The sequence below is a fragment of the Aspergillus welwitschiae genome, assembly GCF_003344945.1.
Source record: "Aspergillus welwitschiae strain CBS 139.54b unplaced genomic scaffold BDQ94scaffold_4, whole genome shotgun sequence".
Classification (NCBI taxonomy): domain Eukaryota; kingdom Fungi; phylum Ascomycota; class Eurotiomycetes; order Eurotiales; family Aspergillaceae; genus Aspergillus; species Aspergillus welwitschiae.
In genome coordinates, this window is record NW_020798698.1 from 1 (window position 1) to 24,389 (window position 24,389).

At 45.7% G+C, this 24,389-nt stretch overlaps 9 protein-coding genes across 9 annotated transcripts; 4 read left to right on the top strand and 5 right to left on the bottom strand.

Annotated features, from left to right (window-relative positions):
- The first annotated feature begins 571 nt into the window (after nucleotides 1–571).
- BDQ94DRAFT_135970 (N5-glutamine methyltransferase family protein) lies at nucleotides 572–2,455 on the top strand. The gene is made up of 4 exons (XM_026764790.1): nucleotides 572–803; nucleotides 899–944; nucleotides 1,015–1,336; nucleotides 1,401–2,455. Exons 3-4 carry the CDS (start codon nucleotides 1,023–1,025, stop codon nucleotides 2,224–2,226), a joined length of 1,140 nt encoding a protein of 379 aa, XP_026630284.1. The 5' UTR covers nucleotides 572–803; nucleotides 899–944; nucleotides 1,015–1,022; the 3' UTR covers nucleotides 2,227–2,455.
- Nucleotides 2,456–2,979: 524 nt separating this feature from the next.
- BDQ94DRAFT_135980 (pepsin-like aspartic protease) lies at nucleotides 2,980–5,110 on the bottom strand. Its single transcript, XM_026764791.1, has 3 exons — nucleotides 4,592–5,110; nucleotides 4,217–4,535; nucleotides 2,980–4,133 (listed from the first exon to the last, which is right to left on the bottom strand). Exons 1-3 carry the CDS (start codon nucleotides 4,790–4,792, stop codon nucleotides 3,193–3,195), a joined length of 1,461 nt encoding a protein of 486 aa, XP_026630285.1. The 5' UTR covers nucleotides 4,793–5,110; the 3' UTR covers nucleotides 2,980–3,192.
- A 1,220-nt stretch (nucleotides 5,111–6,330) lies between these two features.
- BDQ94DRAFT_135984 (tryptophan--tRNA ligase MSW1) lies at nucleotides 6,331–8,249 on the bottom strand. Its single transcript, XM_026764792.1, has 5 exons — nucleotides 7,786–8,249; nucleotides 7,657–7,737; nucleotides 7,429–7,544; nucleotides 7,263–7,381; nucleotides 6,331–7,191 (listed from the first exon to the last, which is right to left on the bottom strand). The coding sequence occupies exons 1-5, from the start codon at nucleotides 8,209–8,211 to the stop codon at nucleotides 6,743–6,745; spliced, it is 1,191 nt and encodes a 396-aa protein (XP_026630286.1). The 5' UTR covers nucleotides 8,212–8,249; the 3' UTR covers nucleotides 6,331–6,742.
- Nucleotides 8,250–8,357: 108 nt separating this feature from the next.
- On the bottom strand, nucleotides 8,358–9,747 carry BDQ94DRAFT_135990 (mitochondrial 37S ribosomal protein uS10m). The gene is made up of 5 exons (XM_026764793.1): nucleotides 9,531–9,747; nucleotides 9,367–9,473; nucleotides 9,280–9,309; nucleotides 8,791–9,215; nucleotides 8,358–8,718 (listed from the first exon to the last, which is right to left on the bottom strand). Exons 1-5 carry the CDS (start codon nucleotides 9,582–9,584, stop codon nucleotides 8,543–8,545), a joined length of 792 nt encoding a protein of 263 aa, XP_026630287.1. The 5' UTR covers nucleotides 9,585–9,747; the 3' UTR covers nucleotides 8,358–8,542.
- Nucleotides 9,748–9,853: 106 nt separating this feature from the next.
- On the top strand, nucleotides 9,854–11,387 carry BDQ94DRAFT_88052 (purine-nucleoside phosphorylase). The gene is made up of 7 exons (XM_026776752.1): nucleotides 9,854–10,194; nucleotides 10,249–10,327; nucleotides 10,386–10,465; nucleotides 10,534–10,598; nucleotides 10,657–10,859; nucleotides 10,912–11,191; nucleotides 11,250–11,387. Exons 1-7 carry the CDS (start codon nucleotides 9,993–9,995, stop codon nucleotides 11,319–11,321), a joined length of 981 nt encoding a protein of 326 aa, XP_026630288.1. The 5' UTR covers nucleotides 9,854–9,992; the 3' UTR covers nucleotides 11,322–11,387.
- BDQ94DRAFT_88056 (Fcf2 domain-containing protein) lies at nucleotides 11,330–12,594 on the bottom strand. Its single transcript, XM_026776753.1, has 3 exons — nucleotides 12,279–12,594; nucleotides 12,064–12,226; nucleotides 11,330–11,828 (listed from the first exon to the last, which is right to left on the bottom strand). Exons 1-3 carry the CDS (start codon nucleotides 12,461–12,463, stop codon nucleotides 11,454–11,456), a joined length of 723 nt encoding a protein of 240 aa, XP_026630289.1. The 5' UTR covers nucleotides 12,464–12,594; the 3' UTR covers nucleotides 11,330–11,453.
- Nucleotides 12,595–13,789: 1,195 nt separating this feature from the next.
- Nucleotides 13,790–15,166, top strand: hapE (CCAAT-binding factor complex subunit HapE). The gene is made up of 5 exons (XM_026776754.1): nucleotides 13,790–13,975; nucleotides 14,079–14,092; nucleotides 14,160–14,216; nucleotides 14,267–14,902; nucleotides 15,020–15,166. The coding sequence occupies exons 1-5, from the start codon at nucleotides 13,894–13,896 to the stop codon at nucleotides 15,020–15,022; spliced, it is 792 nt and encodes a 263-aa protein (XP_026630290.1). The 5' UTR covers nucleotides 13,790–13,893; the 3' UTR covers nucleotides 15,023–15,166.
- Nucleotides 15,020–18,301, bottom strand: BDQ94DRAFT_88095 (Rab GTPase-binding exocyst subunit SEC15). Its single transcript, XM_026776755.1, has 9 exons — nucleotides 17,969–18,301; nucleotides 16,916–17,908; nucleotides 16,726–16,857; nucleotides 16,566–16,667; nucleotides 16,405–16,514; nucleotides 16,213–16,348; nucleotides 15,716–16,165; nucleotides 15,414–15,664; nucleotides 15,020–15,365 (listed from the first exon to the last, which is right to left on the bottom strand). The coding sequence occupies exons 1-9, from the start codon at nucleotides 18,017–18,019 to the stop codon at nucleotides 15,287–15,289; spliced, it is 2,304 nt and encodes a 767-aa protein (XP_026630291.1). The 5' UTR covers nucleotides 18,020–18,301; the 3' UTR covers nucleotides 15,020–15,286.
- Nucleotides 18,302–19,697: 1,396 nt separating this feature from the next.
- BDQ94DRAFT_156930 (meiosis protein MEI2) lies at nucleotides 19,698–24,330 on the top strand (the record flags this gene model as incomplete). Its single annotated transcript, XM_026768679.1, has 14 exons — nucleotides 19,698–19,888; nucleotides 19,942–20,329; nucleotides 20,426–20,860; nucleotides 20,917–21,282; nucleotides 21,341–21,376; nucleotides 21,444–21,510; nucleotides 21,577–21,595; nucleotides 21,655–21,685; nucleotides 21,800–21,828; nucleotides 21,883–21,930; nucleotides 21,996–22,059; nucleotides 22,120–22,221; nucleotides 22,271–22,406; nucleotides 23,951–24,330. The coding sequence occupies 14 exons, from the start codon at nucleotides 19,698–19,700 to the stop codon at nucleotides 24,328–24,330; spliced, it is 2,292 nt and encodes a 763-aa protein (XP_026630292.1).
- Between the last annotated feature and the right edge of the window lie 59 nt (nucleotides 24,331–24,389).

Here is a 24,389-nt window from a genome sequence, read left to right on the forward strand (position 1 = left end):
AATAATGATTTATTATCAGGTTACTAATTTCTTAAGAACTAATTTATTCTATAGATATAGATTACTTTTATCTTTAATATATAAATTAGTAGTATTTAATAATTAAATTTTTTATTTAGTTAACAGAGTCAGACTTTCTATCTTGATAAGTAGATTCTATAATAAAAAATTATTTTCTAATATTATTACTAGCTATCTTATTTTCTGCCAGTAAATATAATATTATTTGTAAATAGTTTATAAATTATACAATAATTCATACTAGCCAAGACTTGTAGTGAAATTGACATTAGTATAAGTATTTTTTTTTAATATAAAATATCATGGGAATTATAAGAATAACGATCCTAATAAGTACTATTATTAACCATTTCATAAGTATAATGATTCTTTTAATATTTTATTTTGATGACTGCAGATATCATAAACATATCTATTCTATTATAAAATAAATATGCTGATAAATCAAGAGGAAAAACTTAAAGAGCATAATAGAAGAAATTAAGATAATTAACAAATTAAATAGGAGGTAGAAATGAAGAAAGATTATTATTAAGACATACAGGATACTCTAAATACTAATTATAAGTAGTTCTTCTTTCTTCTTCAGTTTTTCAACCTCTTTAATGATTATATAAAAATTTCTTCAGCAGTTTATGTCATGGTAGTTTCCGCTTTCCAGGCTCTCACAATCAGATAAACAAAGTGACTAGAATATCATCGTATGATCCTGAGTACCACTTCCTATCTTGGTTATATATCTTTATACTGTTTTCTTTTCTTTTCCTATACTAGAGATTTTGGTCAGTGCTAATTGAACCCCTTTTGATCAGCCTTAATTATGATCTGTACGAACTAAAAAAATCTAACTGCCTTACCTGCTAGTGTATATATGCAGACATCTTGCAAGGAACTCTACACTGAAATATAATTAACCTCTTCAGGTATGTGAAGTACCCGACCCCTTCAGCCTTCCCTATAGTGTGCGAGCAGCACCATATTGATTTGGACCAGAGGGAGCTATGCCACGGATACCCAGTAGAACAATTCTGGATGCATATCGACAGGATCCTCTTCTTCCATTGCTTCTACAAGAATGTCGCTCCCTTGACCTGGCCAAAAATGAATTGGGCTGGCTGAGGAGTCGGGCTGTTTCTATAGCCCAGTCAAAGTCAAAAATTGAGACATTCAGAACCAAACCATTCCAGGGATGGCGAAGTTCTCTGAGATCGATGTGCAGGGCACGCTCTCGAGGCAAACCACTCCAGTACATACTTGGTGATCAGCCCTTTGGGGATTTGGACATTTTGTGTAGGAAAGAAGTTCTGATTCCTAGGTAATTTGTACATGATTGACTATTCCTGAATACCATGTGCTGAGTGGGTAATTCAACGTCCTAGACCCGAAACTGAGACATTCACCTTCCACGCTGCGAACCTCATCTCGCGCAATGTCGCTAATGCCAGCCAATCTCGGATCAAGCCTCGTGCTATATCTGTACGTGTGATTGACCTGTGCACGGGAACAGGATGCATATCCCTCCTCCTACATGCTCTTGTCGCGCCATATGTACGGCACTTGTCCATCGTCGGGATTGATATTAGTACGGCAGCAATTGACCTGGCGAGAAAGAATTTAAAATACAACATCCGACGAGGAAAATTGTTGAACCGAGCGATGGTGGATATTACATTCAAACAAGGCAATGTTCTTTGTGGTGCACCTGTTGATGCATCGCATGTGGAGCAAGCTCTGGGTGGTACTCCTGAACCAACCCTGCGTACAGCGTGCCATCTTGATGTGATCATATCCAACCCACCGTATATATCTGAGAAATCATATGGTAATGGGACAACTGCACGGAGTGTTCGGATGTTTGAGCCCAGGATTGCATTAGTCCCTCCAGTGATCGGCGATGCTCTGAAACCACCGTTGCACCAGCAAGAGGATATCTTCTACTACCATATTCTGTCACTTTCCTTCAAGATGAGGGTAAAACTTGTAATCCTCGAATGTGGTGACCACTCACAGGGCGAACGTGTGGCATCTTTGTGCCGTGCCTTAGCAGCTCAATATTCACAGGTGGACGATTTGTGTATCAGTATTTGGCCAGCTAATGATGCGACTGTGAACGACAGCGCTCGCGCAGTTTCTGAGCCATGTATGGTTATAGTACAGCGAAGCGGATTGGGTAATGATTCAGCATGTGATCAACCTCACCACTAAATTGAACCGGAGCACATTGGTTCTGCCTATGATACAGAGGGACCGAAGTGCAGTCAAGTCAATTGTATGACCGAGGACTCACCCGTATACGGTTTCATAGTCTAGCATGTCTTCTATCGGTAAGAAGGGAATAAACATTGCACAATAAACGAGCTTTTACGGTTTAAGTTAATGCCCTCTCATCAGTAGGGCAGCCTGGGTGCGGTCCTTTAGTACTATAAATGGTAATTATACTATCCATTATCCATTGATGGCAGCGTGAAACGATGATGGCTGCCATACTCCGTATGGATGCCGTAGGTGGTGACATTGGCCTTGTCATAAAATCAGTGTCGAATAAGGACACATTTATTGCATAGGAAGCCTGGAAAGTTGTGTTGCAGCATACTGAACAAGATACCTATATGTAGAGTTGGGTGGAAGATGACATTCTTTTGTCTTTCACTTTCACCATGTCATGAATCTGACGAATGACCAGAAGTCAGGGTATTATAAGTGGGTTTATTGAAACCCATTTTTACTCCATACCAAGGGAATATTCTCGATCATCACATAGCCTACATTTATATACCAGGCCTCATCCTGGGACTTCTGCAGCCTATTATACCATTTGTCATACGAACGGAAAACCCACCGACCTGCCCCCGGTAAGAAGGGGAATTGGCCTGTCTCCCCTCTTACCACAGGGACCAGTAAGACCTATATAATAACGATACCGCCAAAAAATTCTGTCCTAACTAATCACTTAACGCGCGATCAATACGCATGATCATAAAATATATTCGGATTCATCCAAAGAGTACAGTATGTTTGACAATATGATGAAGCCCCCACCCCCCAAAGAAGGAACAAAGAAATAAGAGTCTGAAATAAAAGCCATGGGTATCGCGAGTCAAAAGCATACCGAGCAGGCAAGGTCACTGGCACATGTACAGAAGCGGAAGCCAGCATACAGAAAGGGAATGGTCAGAAAGTCAGCATGTACCCAATCACAGCAGCACCGAAAGCCAAAAGCCTTGTAGCACCCATAAACCGAGCTGTAGCATGGCCACCACTCGTTGCGGATGGAATGCTAGTGAAAGTTGCACCAGTCGGGCCGCCAATCCTTGCACCAGAGCCATCAACTGCCACCGTCGTGACAGGATTAGCGACTTTAGTAGCCCCGGGCACAGAGTCTTCTCCTGTTCCAATCTCCAAGACGTCGTTTCCCGTCGCATCAAAGTTAGTGTTGGCGAGAGAAATTTCATTGTTCGCTAGGTCGTAGACAACATAAGCACTGCGCAAGAAAGTGTCACCCAAAACAGCGGTACTGTCACCAGCGGGGACAATGCCAAAGACACAAGCGCGTTCACCATCCTGAAATAAAAGATCGCCCACGTCGAGTACAAGCTCGTTTACCCCGACAGTAATAGTAGGCGATGAGAAAGTGTAGGTGATATTAGTGTTGTTTTGTGCCAGACTGCAAGGCACATAGCCAACACCAGAAGACTGTTCGTACACAACATCGAAATCATTGTAGATATCTTCGACGATGGAATCTGGAAGATATGTAAGGGAACTACCGGAATCAAGCAAAACGGCAGCCGGAAGCGCATCTGATGAGTAATTGTGACTGCTTGATCCCGAAGTAAAGGCGACCCCGGTGAGAGCAATTATAAATTCGGAGTAAATGCCATTAACCTTCTGAATTGGAAGGGTTTGTAATTCACCGTGATATTTCTTCGTATTCACACCTCCAAATAAAATAGAGCCCGTATTGGCATCTAAATCATTTAACCATAGGCTGTAGGCATTTGACTTTATCAAACCACTCTTCACCATTGCCCTAGGAAGGTTAGGATAGGCGCTGTCACCGAAGCGGCCGACTTGGACCTCATTCGAAATATAGCCGATGCCCAGAACACCCTCTATTGACAGGAGTCAGTTGATGATACACGGATGCGGGCGCCTGCTGATGCATGAAACTTTTACGGTTGGAGATTCAACGTACCGGAGGAACTTGATGTATACCCGATACCAAATTGGAAATCCTCCAATGTCGAAGCTCCTATATGGAGAGTATCGGTTGCGTAAACACCAGCCGCACCGGTTCCATCCGCATAGGAAATATTGAAGTCAGACGAGACATATGTGTACGTTGTAGACTTGTCAGAATTAAATGTGCCGGATGTACTGCACGGATCTGTTGACGAGGAGCAAAGCGTAGAATTCGCTGCGTTGCACCAAAGGTCGCTACTCCCAGTATCCAAAACCAGTCGTAGGCTCTGTTCCGGCGTCCCAAGGGTTATATTACAGAAATAGAGCGTTTCCTTTCAGAAAAAGGTAAGCCAACACGCACTGGTAGAACTCGGGATCCTTCGCATACCTCATTATCAAGGGCCTGAGCAACGGTGGTTGTATCTCGCCTGCGTCTTGCGCGGTCCCTCATCACAGGATCTGACACATCGTTGCGTTTAATATCCAAGGTCACAACAGCGGGCACTTCTCTTCGCTGGAGTACCAATGCCTTTGCTGTCTCAAGTGGAACAAAAGACACAGCAACCAAGAGAGACAGAACTCTCCACATTGTGCCCCCCACCTTTCTGTCTTTCTTCCCCGGGCTCAGAATCCCTCAGGTGCCGCTAAGGTGCGGGTTTTGTTTTGTGGAACAAATTTCCAGTGTGGATTCACTAATGATGCTGGGCACCAACTGGTACAGATCAATTATTCCGGCGTTTGTCTGTCAAAGGCTGGGATAGGACTGCCGGCAAGATTCGGGCTGAAGCGGACTGTGACGAGATTGTATCGCGATAGAGAAAGCTTAGCCATGAGAAAACGAATAGCTTCGGCTTTTGGCCTCCACACATGCTTGAAGAGAGGGGGCATATTGCTATTATATTGGAACATAGTACGTAGTAGGCAGACTGGGTTTCAGTTGTTGGTCCGGGACTAGTCGGCTGATTGACTCGGGCCCAGATCTCCGCGCCCCACTTATTCTAGGCTGAGCTCTCAGAGAGGACGGTATTATTCTGCTGTCGTCATCACCTGTGGGTCCAAGAAGATACCAATTCCGGATCTCTTCTAGAGAGACAAATGTGCATACAGAGTGATTCAATTGAAATACAATATAGTATTATACACGAAGTACAGAATCCTATCATTGGTCCAACAAAACTACCAAGTGCATGCTCAATATTCTAAGAGACTCCTTATTCTACGCCACTGTTGCTCCTTTGCTGGTCTGGTCTTGGCAGACTATTGTTAGAAGCATACGGAAGCTTCAATGGAACCGCCATTTGGGCGAAAACGGCATGCTCGGACGGATTTGATTTGCAGGCCTTTTCCGGCAGTGATTCGGCTAGCTCGGGCGGGAAAGAGAACATTAACGGTTTGGCAAGAAAGCTCTCCTCCAATTTTCAGCCGTAAGCCCGCATTTCTGCCAGCTAAGTAACTGTGCAGACGGTTCGGATAACCTTGGAAGTGTGTGTGATAGGTGCAATGTTACACCGCCATGATCAGGTTAACTACTTACTTTTCAGCAGCCACATTTTACTGATGAAGGCTGTAACCGATGTATCACGTGCGTGTCAATAGATTTCGCCATAGGAAATTGTTAGGAGTACTTATAGGGTTGTTCTAAGTTACCTAGTAGTTCTATTGCTCCTGAGACTGGTATGGCGGCCTTTCAAGTATTCGTAGATACTGTACGTGCTGTGTATATGGGCAGAGAAGTATAGTGAATGTATGTTTGGATACTGCTTATAGGTACACAGATCATACAGTTAATAGAAAAGTTCGCGGCTAGAGGCGGTTCTAATATAAGCGTTCCGGAAGCAAGGATTACTGAAATTTCGTATAAAAAACGTCTTCATATCAGCGCTATGGATTTCATGTCGTCAATGGACGGACGCCACATTAAACACCAATTTACATATTAGTGGTGCCGTTTTCCAATGTCCGTAACACCGAATAACATCGGACAACCCACATGGTTACGTATACGACCAAGTAACAAGGAATATGATTTGTTGACATCTGAATTGGAGCATGCGAATTGTGATGTGCGTTCTGAACATGCAACTGGTACGGACAGCCTCATCAGCCTGGGTGCACTCAATTAGACTTCTGCCTTTCTATCTTTATGCATTGTAGCGCTGTAGCATCCTGACATAGGCAGCAGCGATGAAACACGTGCTCTGGCCCTGCGTTAACCGGAAACTCGAAATCCTGAAGCCTAAAAGACGTGCCATCACTCATCGCTTGAACACACAGTGTCAAGTCACAAGAGCCTTACAACAACTGTGGGGCAAATGGTCGTCGGTTATTGCTCCGGCATCTCCTGGCACGGTTCAAAATATAATCTAATTTAGTAACACATGGCAATCCCTTTTGCCAACAATCCTGCCAGCACGGCTAGTTCACCGGAAGGTTATGTACATCTGGAGAAATGGGGAGGACTAGAAATTGGAGAAATAAGTGCGCAAACAGCGACGGCGTAATGGAAAGGCGTAACGGAATGTCGCACCAGAATGTACCCTCACAAACCCATAGCTTCTCTGACTCTTGTCATAGTCAGCTCAGCATTGGCTCGAGCGGCTCGAGCACCCTTTTCTGATATATCCTCCAGGTAGCCAGTCTTATCCTCCATGAGCGAAAAATATTTTTCCCTTACAGGCTGCAGGTGATTGGATATTTTATGGGCGAGGTTTTCCTTAAATGCTCGCAGACTGGTTGACTGGAACTCCAAAGCTAACTCTTCGCACGACCTTCCCTCGAAGTGGCCGAGAAGCTCCAGAAGATTAGAGACACCCGGCCTACGAAAGGGATCGTAAGTTATTGTTGTTTCTGAGTCGGTAAGCGCAGCTTTAAGTTTTTTATGGATCTGGCTAGGTGAGTCAGTGAGAAGGATCCTCGACCGTTCGTCTACATGAGATTTCGACATCTTCAAGGTTGGCTCTTTGAGAGACATGACTCGTTTTGCAGGTGCTAATATGTGAGATTGAAGTTAGTCAATGTTCTCTACCGCGTGCAATGCAACTATCGTATGGAATACACACATATAAGTGACTCGGGGGATGGAAACACTGTGCCATAGACGTGATTGAAACTGTTTGCTATGTTTCTGGAAAACTCAAGGTGCTGCTTCTGGTCTTCTCCGACGGGAACATGTGTAGCTCTGAATTGCGTTAGGCTGTGATCAAACTATATGTCGTGATAACGAACCTATGTACTAGTATGTCCGCAGCTTGAAGAACGGGATACGAGAAAAGGCCGAGTCGCAGTCTTGACCTGGCCTCTGAAGTATCTAAAGTCGTGTCTTCAGGTAACTGGAGTTTGCTCTAATCCGTGTCAATGTTGAGGTTATACTCTCCCTTTTCTTTTCTTTTCTTTCTTTCTTTTGAGAATGCGGCCCCCCACTTCTGTCAGGATTTCATCGCCATGGGTACCTACCTTCCATTGAGTCATTCGTGACAAATATCCCATAGAGGCTACAGTGCACAGGATCCAGAACAATTCCGCATGTGCTGCTACCTAGTACTGTTTAGCGCGAGACTCCGTTAAAACCAATCAATCACATACAGAGCTTTGGTAGAATATAGTTGAGCGATTGGGGTCAAGGCCAACAGCTACTAGAGTAGCCAGTGATTCTTGTCTCCATTGTCTCAGCCGGGCGCTTTCTTGTGGTACCGTCAATGCATGTAGGTCAACTATGGAGAAGTATAAACTCGTCCCATCACTCGCGTCATCTTGTAACCTCACCCATTCTCTTAGGGCACCCAGGTAATTCCCCAGATGCGGCACGCCTGTGGGTTGAATCCCGGAAAAAATCGTTCGACCAAAACGTGGTGAGCGAGGAGTTTGGCAACTACTCCATCTTCGGAAGCTGGAGCTATTTGGCTGCCGACTCACCACCTCCAGTTGGGGCTGAATCGAGCGAGGCCGATGAGCTTTTGTCAGGATGAGGCTATAACGACTTATCTTAATATGCATGGCTGTTCTTCTCATCACACGGATGCCCGTCCCAAGGAGGTATATGCCCGAGGTTGTTTCGTGCCTTGCACATTTAAAGTCACGTGATACCATAGATTACTACTAGTTGGCCCGGCTGTTGGATAGAACTGGTCTAGCTGCTCAATTCATGTATTTCATAAAGCACGTACATGCCGCAACAACAGATGTCGTACCGATAGTTTGCCTTTCTCCAGCAAGAACACATGACAGCAGGCTTATAGACAGATTAATCTGGAAAATGAAATTGTAAAAGATTGGTAAAATCGTACAAGATGATGACAACTATGTGATATTATACAAAGTATCGGTAAAAAAACAAAAGCACTTATGCCTTGCGTGCTGTAGTTAAAGGGCCCTTGTATGCAACGAAGCGTTCGTTGTCCAGGATGTCTAAGATAGAGTCATGAGATGTTGCATCTTGCCGCTGACCAAATTGTGAAAGGTAAGGCTCAAGCGTCTTCTTGACTTCTGGAAGAGTGCTGTCCATGTTTGCAGCTACATCTGTGTCCACGATATCGTTAGTGACGTGGCAAACAGTGACCAGGACAAAGCGAGATGAGAATAGCAATATACCGAGGCTTTCATGTTCCCAGACATTTGCTTTCATGCCGACTCCATAGAAAGCATGCTTGCGCAAGAATGCTAGCCATGTCTGTACAACTTGAGGGTTGCCGTCTTTGATTTGTACCAAGCGTCGAAGTGTTATTCTTTCAAAATTCTCCTGACTCTTTTTGTGCACGAAGTTACTTCTAGGGACGGTCCATCGTTCAACGATTCGTGGCAAGGGCACCGGCCCCGAGACAGGAAGGTTCAGGTAGTAAGCGGCCCGCACAGCAAAATCGGCGAAAAATTCGACGTTCCGTACACTGTAAGATCTCAACTGAAGATCACAGACTGGAAGGCCAAACTCGGCCTTCCTCCGGAGGGGTCGTAGGTACACAGCTTGAACGCTCCTGGGAAGTCGAGCCTTACTATTAATGCTCTCAAGGCGTTCCCTCCTAATCATGAGTAAGCGCATGTCATCGAGACCAATTTATTGGAATTATCAGTCAAAGTTCAGACCATTGTTTCGTTTGCAGTTCGGTCGATTGTCTGTAAGAACACAAGTTAGCTCTCCTGGTTGTTCAAGGTAGTCGTGAGAGCGCTAACAGTGCACTGGATTCAGCCGAGGCTGCTGGGTGGAGGGAATCGCTCGCTGGCTGTGCATGATGGGTTATGTCAGAGAAAGTGCTGTAGCCTCTAAAACCTGCTAGTAACTGAAAGCTATTAATATGACTTCGCCGAAAGAGCCGGATGGGGTGAGGAAAGATTACCTGGAATTGTCTGCCAGTGCATTTGAGTAGCCGAGAGTTGAGGAATAATGCCATGGTTAAATTCAATGATTGGAAGAATTGAATAGATGGTACTCTAGACAATACAGGAACAATGCGTCAGATCCCTAGGTAGTATTGCAGGGACCTTGGATATCCTCATCTGAATACCTACAATCTTTTTCGCATCAGTGCCCCAGGATAGCGAGCGAAAGGCCACCTTTGATTGGCCATGGAACAGACCGCCTTGTTTGCGTTCTCATCCGATCACATGACAAATTACCGGCTTCCGATAATTGAAATGATAACTCATACTTTTATCTAAAAGCATATTTGAAATGATCCTGATGCTGTAGATACATTTATGGCTCCAGTGTGCCTTATTTTGACAAAAGAAAAGAAAAAAACACCCCCCAACAACTACTGCTAGCGCGAAATTAGAAAGAGACCACGACCTAAGACATCATGGCATCCTCTCGCAGCTCATCATTTCAACATGCGAGTGAGGCGTTCTCGTTCCTGAAGGAACGCCTACCAGAATCATTGACAGCACCCCGAGTTGCAATAATTTGTGGCTCTGGCTTGGGAGGGCTCGCAAGTACCATTGATCGCTTGCCTCAAGTCGAGTTCGACTATGCTTCCATACCCCACTTTCCCCGTTCAACAGGTAGCCGTGCCCTCACAATTCGACAGCCGTGAAGCTTTACGCTCATTCTTCAAGTTGCTGGCCATGCAGGAAAACTGGTCTTTGGACTACTCTGTGGAAATACCCCTGCAGTGTTGATGGTTGGCCGTGCTCAGTGAGGCTGCTCTAACAACAGGGGTCACTTAGCTTGCTAATAAAGATCTTTTCAAAAGTTATTACGAGGGGCATTCCATTGATCAAGTGACATTTCCTATACGTGTCTTTAAACTCCTGGGGGTTGACACAATAATCTGTCAGTTCTATGCTTTTTCTTCGACGAAGTCCTAGTGATGCACTACTGATAGATTTATTTGTTTTCAGTAACCAACGCCGCCGGGGGATTGAACCCTGAATATATGGTAGGAGATATTGTTCTGCTCAATGATGTAAGTGTGTTACCATATCACAGCCATCAAAGCCCAGGCCTAACATATACAACCTCAGCACATATTCTTGGCTGGCCTGGCGGGAGTTCATCCACTACGTGGTCCAAACTCTGAAGAGTTTGGGCCCCGGTTTCCACCTCTATCAGATGCGTACGACCTTCAATTGCGCTGTCACGTCCATAAGGCATGGGCCAATATTGCAAGTGCAGAAGGCAAAAGAAGACTGCATGAAGGGGTTTATGCCTTCGTTGGGGGTCCTAGGTAAGCTTTGTCCATCTTGATACGCTAACGACCAGAATTCTGAGAATTTCAGTTATGAGACCCGAGCAGAATGCCGTATGCTTCGCCAACTAGGCGCCGATCTTGTCGGGATGTCAACCGTGCCGGAGATCGTTGTTGCCAGGCACTGCGGAATCAAAGTCCTAGCTTTGAGCCTGGTAACGAATAACGCGGTTCTCTCACCAGTGCCTCGCGGAGACGACCCCCTTCTTCATGGGAAAGACGTGGCAGAGCTAGACGATATTTTGCAAGAAGGAAAAGCAGACCATCAGGAAGTCCTTGAAGCCGGCCGCTCCGCCGCCATGGATATGCAGGTATGCACCGCATGACTCCTTCCATCTCTCGCGCACTGATAGTAACTATCAATTCAAGAAGCTTGTTATACAGACTATCGCGAGTGTTTTTCCACCGGACTCGAATGGAGATAGGATCGGTGGTCAGTAAGATAGCGCTGATGGAGAGGACTGTTGAGCACTGGGGCACAGCTAGACGCTCCGGCAATATCAGAAGCTTCAAATTAGACTGCTTTTGACCAAAGACTGGTCGTCGTGCTTGTCTGAACAGAAGCTTGTTTATTCACTTGCTCTTCGTGTTTCTTTTCGCTCGCAAGTTCTTGTAGTAGGACCGTTTGCCGCTCTGCTTATGAGATTGTATATCCTTGTACTTAGCCTCAAATCGCTTGTTTTCTCTCTCCGATGCCAGTGCTTCCTCGACGAAAGTCCTCTTTCGATCCCTTTTCGCGATGCGGCTACTGAAATACTCAGTCGGACCTTCGATAATGGTTCCCACTTGAGAATACTGAGGAGGACGTGCTTTGCCGCCCTCCTTCTTGTAATGTCTCTTTGGGTCTAATACTGAGCGCATTCGAAGCAACTGCAGATCCCTCTTGAGTTCTGTTGTCAACTCCGTCTTTGGAAGGTCGAACCATGCGCTGCCAGCTGTGGGTTTATCCTTAATAGTAGACATGTTAGCTATATTCCCCCAGTATAGGCAATATCAGAATAGTAATGATAGGGAAGATGCTCAGAGTAACTATGAAACAAAAATGTGTACTCTCATAGGCACAGCGCATCCCAGTACGGGATGTTTAGCTGCATCAAGCGCTCACGCGATGGGATTAATTTTCCTCATAGCATCTGTGACAAAACGACACAGTGGGTGTTCAAAGGAAAGTAAGGCGTCTTACCTTGGAACTTGGCTTTGAGTGTTTGTATCCAGTCGGTCGCATCTCGAGTGACGGTCTCATGCTAGAGCTATCTGTTACTTTGATGGCATCTTCCACCACTGCAACATCATGTTGTTGACGGACATATGGTCTTAGGGAGTCCCCTGACGCCAACTTAGGGATACTAATAACACATTAGCTTTTGATGGGCAAAGAAGTTTGACAGGTACACGTACTGAACTGAGGTTGCCTCCAAACCCACATTGGTGAAGCTATTGGCATTAGAAGAGTTGGCCCCAACATCACTGGGTCTCAATCGATCCTCAGCCTCACAAAGCAACTGTTCTATATCCTCATCATTTAACCTGACCTCAGCCTGTGGTGAGTCACTGGTAAGTTCAATGCATGTTGCACCTGTCATGTCCTGTAGTAGAGTATCCAGGTAACTCGGGTGTGCATAAATCGGAGTAAAAAAAAAAACCAAAAAGTGGAAGCCCTCAAGGTAGGTATTTATAGCGTAAAATCAGGGCTACTTCGCTGTGGAAGTAGTTCGGTGGCAGGCTCGATGGAAAATTTGTGCTGTGGGGCAGAACCTGACCTCTACCCCTTGGCAACTAGTACATATGTGGGGCTGCCTCGATATCGGGTTATTGTTATTCCTGCCCTGCACAGTGCCTATCTACGATCATGATGAGACCACTGGTTAGGTACCTATAGAAACAGTTTATCTGCTTTCGCATGTCTTAACACCTTTTCGACTAGTCTGCTTAAGCTAACTGACCGCTAGCTTAACAAAGGAACTGTCTCCACATGAACAGGAAAAGCCCGGAATTTCCTAAAGACTGGCTGTGTACACTGTTCGTCACGTCTATATGTAACTCGCCACTTTCCAGCGGTCGAGTGAAGTCCTCCGAGCTGCCACAACTTTCTAACAGCACATTCCAGAATACCTGAAATCAAATGGATAGATGGGTTCAGTATGTGCATATACATACTCCTACTACAGAGTACCAAACGCATATCAATGAAGGGTGAATATAGATGCTAGTATATAGCCCGTTTTGCAAGGCCCTAGCTATTTAGAGCTAGTGCCGCTCGGTACAATTGCTTCGTACAAGACGTGAGTGTATGGCACCGTGTGGCATGTGAATCTTATGACATGAGTAAGTAATCCCAACTTGCATATATCTATCAACGTGTACAACGACGTTATTCCTGTGTGCACTGCCCGGGTATTGTAAGCAATTAGCCCGATGTATGGTACCATACTATGTTCAGAAGAATCAATGCATTGAACCAAGTTGTGGTAATGCTGGCTGGAATTTCAGAGCCAAAATGTGGGAAGTGACACATAACCTAGAAATAACTGTTCAACGCCCTTGGTAACAAAAGTAGTCAAGATAATGAATTACCTACATCTGGCACCGATCCTATGGAGTATATGTTCAGAATAAAATGTTTTGGGTGGTCATCGGCCTCCGCAGGGTCTGAATGCCAAGAGGCTTCTGCTAGCGTCACTCGAGCTGCGCTATGCTTGGCGCCGCGTCTTTGCCATGGTTGCACGCTACCTACATACAAAGGCATCGAAGCACAATCACCTGTTGGGCGCTTTCTATCTCCATGATCGGTCTCTTACTTCATAGAGTTCACTAGGTCACTATACTCTACGACTTTGACCCTTAACTCTTGGGGTAAATTGGCTGGCTTGCTTCTAACTAGTCTGTCGCGTCACGACACCCCGCTATCGCGCTTGTTGGGAACGTCTTTTCATCCTTTGCCAGACGAGTCTGTAAAAGTGCTGTTGCGCACGTCTTATATCTAAGTACAAGTGACTGGGCTAGTCATTTAATCATGGAACAAACTGCACAAACCCCTGGAAAACAGCAGGGCAGGCAGCAGCCTGTGTACGACACCAGAAATGGCGGGCATTATGGTAAATATTCATCGAAATCCCCTACACGTGTTAATATCTACACACATACGCACACACATATACACGTGAAAATCCACGTTGACGGCTGATGGCATGTCTCTAGGTGCTAGCGCAGCGGTATGGTCGCCTTCGAAGCTTACGAGTACGCCTACGTTCTTAAAGCTAACATGCTATATCCGTCTAGCTTTCTGCGCAAGGCTATGCGCCTGTTGCTGAGCTCTATACCGGGACATGGGCGAATGTGAGTTTTATATATTGGTAGAGAATAGATAGTGACTGACATTTCATCAGGTCAACCAAGGCCTGCAGGGAACCGCCCGCGATATACTTACAACATATTGGCAGCACATCATCAACCATCTAGAGTCGGACAACCATGATTACAAGATACACCAACTACCACTGGCTCGCATCAAAAAGGTCATGAAGGCTGACCCAGAGGTTAAAATGATATCAGCGGAAGCACCAATACTTTTTGCCAAAGGCTGTGATATCTTTATCACTGAACTGACCATGCGGGCATGGATTCATGCCGAGGACAACAAGCGGCGTACGCTACAGAGGTCTGATATTGCAGCAGCACTATCAAAATCTGACATGTTTGATTTCCTCATTGACATAGTACCTCGCGAGGAGGCCACGTCCCATGCAAAGCGGTCTAGCCAGACAGCTGGAGCTTCTGCAGGCGTCCCCGGCCCTGCAGGAGCCACCGGCCAACTGCCACCATCCCAACACGGTGTTCCCCACCACATGCCTCCGCCGGACTATAGTACCCTCGGTCAGCATGGGCTCCAAGATCAAGAATATCGGCCGCCAACGATGTATGCTGGAGCTGTGCAGTCTGACCCGACGGCTGCTTATGGTCAGCATCAGCCTCAGATGTTTGAAGGAATGTATGCAGCGTATCCGCATCTACCACCCCAGCAGGTATGTTCAAGCATATTATTACGAGAACCCCACTCCCCTTCTCGTTCCTTTCCTTTCCATGTACTACTAGTTGTCCTCTATATTTTGACGTTGGCTAATGCACCGGACACCAATCAGTGAGTGGTGACGGCACTCAGAGCCAGGTACAACCTGAGCGGCACACTAAGATTATACGTACAACGGCACCATGCCATGGTTTCGGTTACCCCGGTAAAGGAAGTGGCCGGCTATGTACTGTGTAGCAACAGCTGTGTTGCAGATTTACGGAGTTATCGTGAAGCAGTTCTCATACCCACATATTTTTTTGACATGCTGTCTCTGAATAAAACCAGTGCACTTGCTTGATGGTACATACAATGAATTAGACCAAGTAGTCAGCAAAGTTCATAACTTCTTGCCAAATCTCGATGAGAGTGTGGAGAATTTATCCGCTTTTACAGGACTTTGAACAGTGCGTATAATCCTTCTAGTGGTTAGTAAGGCAACCGGGCTATAGTGTTGGGCAACGCACTTCTCTAACAAGACAGGACCATGAATAGCATCCACACGACCGTATTTCTTGTTCCGCGTAGATATATCATAAAACTCGTCAGTGTTATCTGCTTGCATCAACTGCACCGTCTGTTGCAGCTCGTCAAGGTTTTCTCGGAGTATAGGAACACCAAGACTATCAACAAACTGGGATAGGTATTCGACGTCTTTTGCAAGGGCCATTACACCGTTTGGGTTAATCTTTTTCACCTCCGGAGAGAGAGGGAGTGCCTGACGGAGGTCAGCAGATATACAGTAAAGAGATGGCTCGACGCTACTCACAAGAATCATATTCGCGGCATGACTGAGAGCATCAAAGTAGATAAGTTCTTTTATTTCTGTCGGCAAGCCGAGTAGTGTCGAGTTCATGATGTTCGACAAGAAGCGTGTTAGTGTTTGCATGTAGTTGCTAGGCTCGGCGGGTGGGACAGATGCCATCCAATCGTACTCAGCGGTTTCTATGAGGTCATCGATCTTGGAATTAACAACCTCAAAGATACGTTTTTCAGCTGCTTTCTTATTGCTCCTAAATTTCTCGGTAGCGTTCAAGGTGACCACATCACCAGAGACATTCTGTGATCGAGCAGCAGCGAGTAATAGCTCGAGTTCGCGACACGCGAGCTCAAAATGCTCCAGGTTTATTAAAATCTGCACGATCTGCCCCAGATATTGTGAGGAAAGCCGTTCGACAAGGGTGTCGCAAACTTTGTCTGATAGGAGTTCATCCAATGCCTAAGATGGTAAGCAATGTGAAGATATATATGATATAGTATACTTACATCTCTCAGGGTCTCGTCAATGAGACTAGGATGAGAGAAATCGTCATTGGCAAAAAAATAGAACTGGTTCAAAAAGTTGCGGATGTCGATGCAGCACAAAGGATACATTTGGGAAAAGGGTAAGACACACGGAAACCTGTACTATCGTTAGTTGACTGAGATGAGTGTCTTAATTTGACAGTAGAAACGTACACTTGCTCCTCCCTTGACTTGTCAGGACTGTACCAACTGACATTCAATACTTTATCAAATTCCTCGATTGTCTGTATAGGCATAGGCATATAATCATCGGTCGATACTATCTTCACAGGTCTCAATATAGAGAAATGGAATCAGTTTGTGAGGGGACATACCTCTCGGAAATCGTCACTAAATCTTTTCTTGAGCAGATCGGCATATTTCCTGAATAAAATCAGAAGGAAGTCATCAAAAACCCCGACGTGAAAGTCCCAGGTCTATTTGTCATATTAGTTAAGATATCTCGCCAACAGTCAGGCTCGGAGGTTGACAGACATTCATTGTTTGCATGAACAATGCGATGAGATTTTTTATTTTCAGTAGGCTCTCAGCATTGTCAACCTCATGGAGAGCCTCCGATATCAGGATCACAGCTGTTTGGCACATGGAATCCCATAATTCATCGACCTGTTTCAACTATTTCAGCCTAACAGATCTACCCGTTCATTCAGAGAGCATAACTCACATCAACCGAAGACCTCAGGTCCGGGACCCTCTTCATTGTGGAACGCTCAACAATGGCAAAGCCTGCCATTTCTTCGAGAAGATTGTGCAGACTAGCGCCATCTTCATCAATAAGAGTTATGGAGGCTGGTAACAAAAGTTCCTTCTGCCGACGTCGAGTATTAGCGTACTCAACTCGAAATCTATCCATATGCCCTAATGATCGGTGAATGTGGAGACATTCAAATAATGGTGTAAAATCAACCTGAAGTTCCTCATTTTGCAAAAGATCGTACTCTTCGCTCTCGTCGGATACCAGCTCGATCGCCGAATTTAGCTTGAACTGGCCAAGATAGGGTGATATTTCTGTCCGCTCCTTATGCCTGGTCTTTCGCAAGTCAGTATGATACAAAGCGATCTCCCCAAGGTACTGCGACATCTCTCGGATTCTGTATAGCCAAGTGTTAAGGTCAGACATGACAGCTTCCGCTATTGCTTTTTGCGTTGTTGGGACTGAGCGCTGGATCATGTCCGCAATTTTATATTGCGTTACCCCTTTAAGATGGACATTTTGCAATTCTTCTAGAGCGCGTAGTGCGGCATAGTGATTCTTCTTGGCGAGCAAATCGTGGACTTGATTCGCGAGACGCAACACCTCCAGACAGTCCTGTATAGCTCTGTATGTCTCATCGATGTTCTGCCGGTGACTCCGTGACTCTACCAAAGCTCTCTTCTGTTCAGCGAGCTTTTCCGTGCTTGCTTGTATCGACTGGTTGAGGTCCAATATTTCAGCAGTCAGGCTGACTGTACCTTCCCTAATGCGCAAAAGCTGATTCACTGATGTTACGAACTCCTGGTGATTGGTATTGCAGATGGTCTCTATCTCAGTCTCCTTGTCACTAGCAAATCTAGACAAAGTCTGTGATAGTTGTGATGTTCGGTTGCCAACGCTATACTCTTTGATGGAAGGAATCAATTGGTCAAGATAGTCCGCGTCTGAGGGAGATATGATGAGCTATGGAGACCCAAAATATTGATTAGTAGCTCGTCGCAGAATCCCTTTGCCTTTGCGTACCTGATTCAGGAGGTATGACGGCTCATTGCGAGAAGGTGCCATTGATGGCATTGCGACGAGTTTGTATGCGGGATGTGTGCTGCTGGAATCTTTTTTGTTCACGCTCTCGGACGCGGCAGCTAACAGAAAATGATCCACTGGTGTGACAACTTGCTCACAGTCGGAGACAAAACGCGCGTTGGATCCTCACAGAGTGAGAAACGCGTCAAAGGAACCGACAAAAGCAAGCCAATTGTTCGTGGAAACAGAAAAGTCATTCAGTTTGCGCAGGTAAAGTTATACAGCATACTGAGATTCTGATAACTAGGAGGGGGATGAACTCCGTAGTTGTACTTGATTACGTTTTCACTGCCAGGTTTCTAATTCCTCGGCCGTTGCGGGGATTCCACGAGATGGGGCATGCATTCCTCTAGCCCGCTTTGGAAACAGCCAAACTTAGTTATGTTCAATATCCAATGAAAGGGTGAAGCTCGCCGCCCCAGACTCCTTCTACTCCATTGAGTGAACTATGATCTATAAACAATAACGAACTTAGGTATTTGGGTTGTCAAAAGACCAAAGTTCTGCCTACTAAGGAGAGTCAGTGTTTCACAATCATCATCCAAATTTAAATCCTCCAAGGATCACATTGTTCGCCTTTTCATACACCTGGTTTGCTTGGTCCCCTAATATGCCCCACCGAGTAAAAGTCACCTTTCTCGAGATTATTATTGTATATTATCTCGTAAAGGCTCCGAAGTGGTCTGCATATTCAGGTGCCATAGACTTGAAGGCGACTATCATTGCTTCCTTTGTCCTCACTTACCCTTTTCTTTGAAAGAGAAGTATCACTGATACTAGCATCATCATCTTGAGCTGAGCTGAATATTTCGACGGGCAAACCTCGCTTGGAATAAACTACCAAAAGATGGACGAAACGGGGGCCGGGGCTGTGGGAGAGCGATACCGATATGTTCGGATTTCTCCTGAGCATCAACATCAAGTAGTAATCTGATATCAGGGTTCTCGATTGGCCCTTATTGGAATCTTGTGATGAACCACTTGCACAACTGAAAGGATTACGTGAGGGACTTCTCCCATGTTGTTTTATTGAACATCAGTATCGGGACGGTTTAGTTGAGTCTGGGAGTCACCTCTTACTGTAAAATGTGCTTCAACAACCCTTTTACTCGAACGACATATTCCCCACGGTATCTTGATTATCTCCTAGTATGTACCAGGGTTCTTGTGCTTCGTAATCTTTACAACTTATGAGATATACGAGGGCAATATTTTTGTGTTATTAGGTCAGTGCAAATTGATTGAATTGGTCATTCTCCACCCTTGGCGCCTAGATTAGGGATGGCGGTCGTGGTTCCAGTTCTGTTGCTGTATGTGTAATAACTGGCTCTAGAAGCGGCATGCTATTTGGATTTTTTTTCTTTCTGTGGGACGTGCCATTTCAAATATTTCCCTTGAGATGTGTTTTGTTGGTCTATTCCCACTTTTCTTGTGCTTCCGATATTCGACGTGATTGAGGGATTATCTTTTGATCGATTGTTTCTCGGGTATACTTCTAGACGGCCAAGGCCTCCACTTCAACAACACGGTTTCCTGGAATTGCTCCGCTGTAAGGTATTTCTTATCCTCATCTGACTGTGTGAGTCCGGGCTCGGTCTCCAAGACAGACCACATTCGATAAAACAGAGAGATTCTAGATTTGACTGGATTTCATCAACAACCTCACAGAATGAGGCCAAACGACACGTCCCACGGCTTGAGCAGTCCTATTTCTACAAATGACATAGGTTCTGCCAATGGGTCCCCTGACACCAAGCTTACAGCATATTCCCCAGAGGATATGCGATCTATATGCCTTCGCTCTGACACCAGTGTTGGTGATACACTGGGCGACATTGGGGCACGGAAGTTATACCTGGCGTAAGTGTACAAAATGACTATCTTAATTTCAGATCTGTCAGTGACAAGATCAGGTCATCCTCTGACCCCTTCCTGGCGTCGACTAACACCTCTACCCGTGTTCAACTCTCACCAACAGCGGCAAGCTTCACACCAATTGGCACGGCGGACAATGCGTCAATTAGAAGTAAAGCACCTTCACTGTCTCGAGGCTTTTCTGGCGCTGGCTATCTAACAGCAAGCTCGGATATTGATCCATGCGAAGCTAGAAATGGCCCTCTCCAGGCCTCGGACAGATTTTCACTGAAATATGGAGTTATAGGCAACAGTCAGGCTGATACGAGGGACCATCCGGTTATCAGGGACTACGAGACATTTGGCAGTGAAAGCCATAGCCGAGCCCTGGTTATTGAAAATGTGCCGAAAAATCTCACCTATATGTCCTTGGCTGGATTTTTCAATGTAAGTGGCTGAGTTCAAGAGGAAGAGTGGATACATTTACTGCCCTGGTCAGGGGTGGCGAGTAAGGAGTATTGATACTGATTGTATGCTGGACAGCGTCGTGAATTCAGCTCCCTCAGAGGCCCCGTGCTCTCGGAACTCAGTTCCATGGGAAAGGTCTATGTCGCATTCACGGACAGTCGGGAAGCGGCCAAGGCAATAGAAAAGGTCAAGGTTCTCAGGCCCGAGTGGCACGTTTCTACGATTGCCCCTAAAGAATATGTCAAGCATGTTGAGCCCTCCCTTTTGCCACAAACTTCTAACTACGAGGGTCAACTGCTTGTGACCGTCTACTATGACGGGAGAAACCCCAACCTCAATCAGCACACTATTGCTCGCTCACTTGAGACCCTCTCTATGACATTCGGCGACATAAAGACTTTTACATCCCTACCAATTGAGCAAGAGAATATTGGCGAATTTCACATTGAGTACTTCAACACGCGTGATGCTGATAATGTTTTGACCACCCTTAATGGGACATCGGTTGATGTACGCAGACAAATCCTTTTTCTGCTCCTCTAAGTGGCTAATAAAAGTTGTTGAAGGATTGCATCCTAGATATCTCTCTGTTCAGGCCAGATATGGAAGAGAGAAAGTGCGAGCTGCCATTTATGACTACAACGTCTTCAAGAGAGGAGTTCCCATCAGCCGAGGAGACTTCTTTCACAAAGGCCACTTCGTGGACCTCAGTTCGACCAAGTCGTGCTTCCTTCATGGAGCTAAGCCCTACTGGTCGCTCCACAGTCCCCCCAGGTGAACATGCTAGTCTCATAGACTGGATGTCTAAGGCTGGTGAAAGAATCTTCCCCTCCCCTCGCCGCGAACTTAGTCGCTATCCTGATTTACGCATGGGCAGCCAAAATGCAGTCGATATAGAGAGAATACGTCTCGGCTTGGATGTCAGAACGACGGTATAATAACCGGCCCATGCTCTCTAATATGCTAACTGACGTGCACCTTCACTTGCAGATTATGCTGCGCAACATCCCTAATGAAATCGATCAAGTAAGCAACACTCCAAGGGAAAGATGCTATTGTCAGCATGGAGACTCGGAAATCCTAATATTAAAAGGCTATGCTCAAAGCTATTGTGGATGAGACAAGCCATGGAAAGTATGATTTTATGTACTTACGGATAGGTAAGTTGATATTCCCCGGTCAAACTTGTCGATATGAAACGACTAATCTCCATGCCATGCCTACAGATTTCGCAAATAATTGCAAGTATGGCTGCCAACCTATGAATCGCCGCCAATGTCAGTATCTGATAATGTCTCTGCCAGCGTCGGGTATGCCTTTATAAATTTCGAAGATGTAAGTTTATTCAGCGACTTCTCCAGCCGCTACTGACACATACTTAGCCAATTGATATCATTGATGTCAGTATCGTCTCAACTCTCTTCGTCGTAACCACTGAATTTCATGTAGTTTGTCAACGCAAGAGCGGGACGAACCTGGTATGCTGAGACTGAAGGTATTAACAGATTTCCATTGTGTTAACGCATGTACAGGAATTGTTTCAACAGTGACAAGGTGGCTGAAGTGTCTTATGCAAGTTCGTGCTCGCTTATCCCAAGCAGGCTATGGATTATCTAAAACTCCAGGTCAGCTATACAAGGAAAAGATTTTTGGTGCAAAAGTTCCGTAACAGCTCCGTCATGCTGGAACATCCGTCCTTTCGACCAAAGGTCCATACCATCCCTGCTATTCAGTCGACGCAACTTTAGATAACAGGCTTATTCTCGCAGATTTTTCAGACCGGCACAGGTCCTCTCGCTGGCACCGAGGATCGCTTTCCTGGACCAGACAACCCTTCGAAAATGCGCCGCAGCATTGAAAATGCGGAACATGTTGGTAAGAGCACATATCTGCGTGCCATGGAAGAATTGCACTCATCAGCATCTCTTAGGACTCTTTGCTCCGCGCGTGGGTCAGCAGTACCGTGACGAGCAGCGCCGTCGCCGTTCTCAATTTGATCGTGGAACCACTGCAGCAGAGCGCGAAATAGTATATGTCCGAACATTCGCACCAAGACGTCCACATGGTGTCGGTAATGGTCTAAGAAGTACCTCCTGTACTTATCCTGGGATGAAGATGTGGCACGATTCAGTGCACGAAAGCGGACCATGAGCCCTTCAGCTCACTATAACCCTCAGGGGCTGCTTCTGGTCAGCCGGATACCCATCTAATCTAGGAAGATAACCAAGGAAAAATGCCTACATTGCCGTGCCTACGCTTGCGGCCCGGGAGAGCGTACAGGTAGAACTAAACGACTACCACTCGCTTTCTTTACATTTTAAACTAGAACTTCCCTTTTCATGTTTCTGCATGTTTTCTGCTACTATGTCGGAACCCAGCGCCCGATTGGAGCGACGGCCAGCATTTGACCCATGGGAGAAAACCTTATGGCCCTGGTTGGCTTGGTACGGTGTCTCAAGTTGTGTCTGAATGTTGGAACCCATCCTCTGAGATTTCGGTGCTCTACTCCTAATGTTCATTAATCCCTCGGATGTCCGATAATCTGAGATTTGAATACATCCAGAAGAATCAAATCAGTTCCGTTGCATGGCATTCTCGTCTTTCTGATGGAGTGGTGGAAGTGCGTTCCTAAGCCTTACATGAGACCACTGCAACCCAGGGGCGCTATGGGTGAAGCGGGGATAATGGAGTATGATTGAATCCTACTACCGTGTATGGCCTAGGCCAGATAGTAATTTAATGGAATCGTCGACGCAGTCGGTCTACATAATATTGCCATCACCGTGGTACTTGAAAGGTGTACGCCTCCACCATTATCAACGATAAGGCATGCCTGACCGGGGTAAAACAGACCAGTAACTCCTAGGAAATGTTGCTCAATTATGATAGTCTGCAATTAATTATGAATTTTATTTACGTGACAATTGGGGAGTTGCTACGTACACAGTAGGTCATGTATTCGGGTATTCTCCCCGAAGGAGCTTAACCTGTCGGTGCTCGGCAAGGTTACAGAGGCTAACTAATTTAATCCCTAGCGGCGGTTACTTAGATCATCTATCCATCGGCTCCAACCCAAACGTCGGGAAGTCTTAAAAACTCAAGTAGGCTCCGAGACAAAGTTCATCAACCTATAATTCAAAGCGCCACACTTAATTGTTGCGATTTCTCTTTCATTGTTCTGCATCAAATATACCGCTTTTTGACACAGCGCAGGACCGCTCATCTCACGTCCAGGCTAATACTCGGTAGGGTCTTCTCGTTGTTGTGGCGGAGAATGAGTACCGATGTGGAAAGAGTTTATGCGGTGCATTCTATACTTCATTTGATCTTTCATCGAAATAAAAACCAACATCGAGGGACTAAGTGGTGGAAATGGTTGTCGATATTGAAACGAGTCACCTTGAAGCTCGCCAGATCCCTTGACCATCAGCAGTCATATGGCAGTGTTGAGTCTTCTGCTGATCAACTTAGACATCACTTGTTGACCTATGTTATGCCGAAGTGCTACCAGTAAGTTAGGAGAGCGAACAACAAACGAAATCTCAGCGACTTCGCTTCATCCGACGCCGCCAAGCACAATTGCTGATTTGATATCCAGAGCATTCTCCGCAGTTGTTGCCGATGGACAGTTCTCTACTCTGGGAACAGTCTTGATAGCCACTCTTGCCCGTTTGGCAAAAGCTACAGGGATCGATAAGGAGTTGAAGTTGCCATCAAACACAGAAAAGGCTTCCACTGGCCCCGTCTACAGCACCGGTGCGCAACGAAGAGAGGACATGGGAGTCGTCCTCTGCCGCCCTGCATGTTCTTCAACACCCACTTTGCCACACAGGACTCAAGTCCCGGGAAGCTCACGTCGAGCTCGCGATGAGAGATCTCTAAAGGCCCCGAAAGGCACCGTAGGCTCGAAAGAGAAAAGCATGCGAAAGAAGAAGCGGAAAAAGGATGCTATCGATGATCTATTCGATAGCCTTCTATAGGAGCAGAAAGCGGGTCTCGCTGACATGACTTGAACGCTAGCCAGTAGATATACATTTTA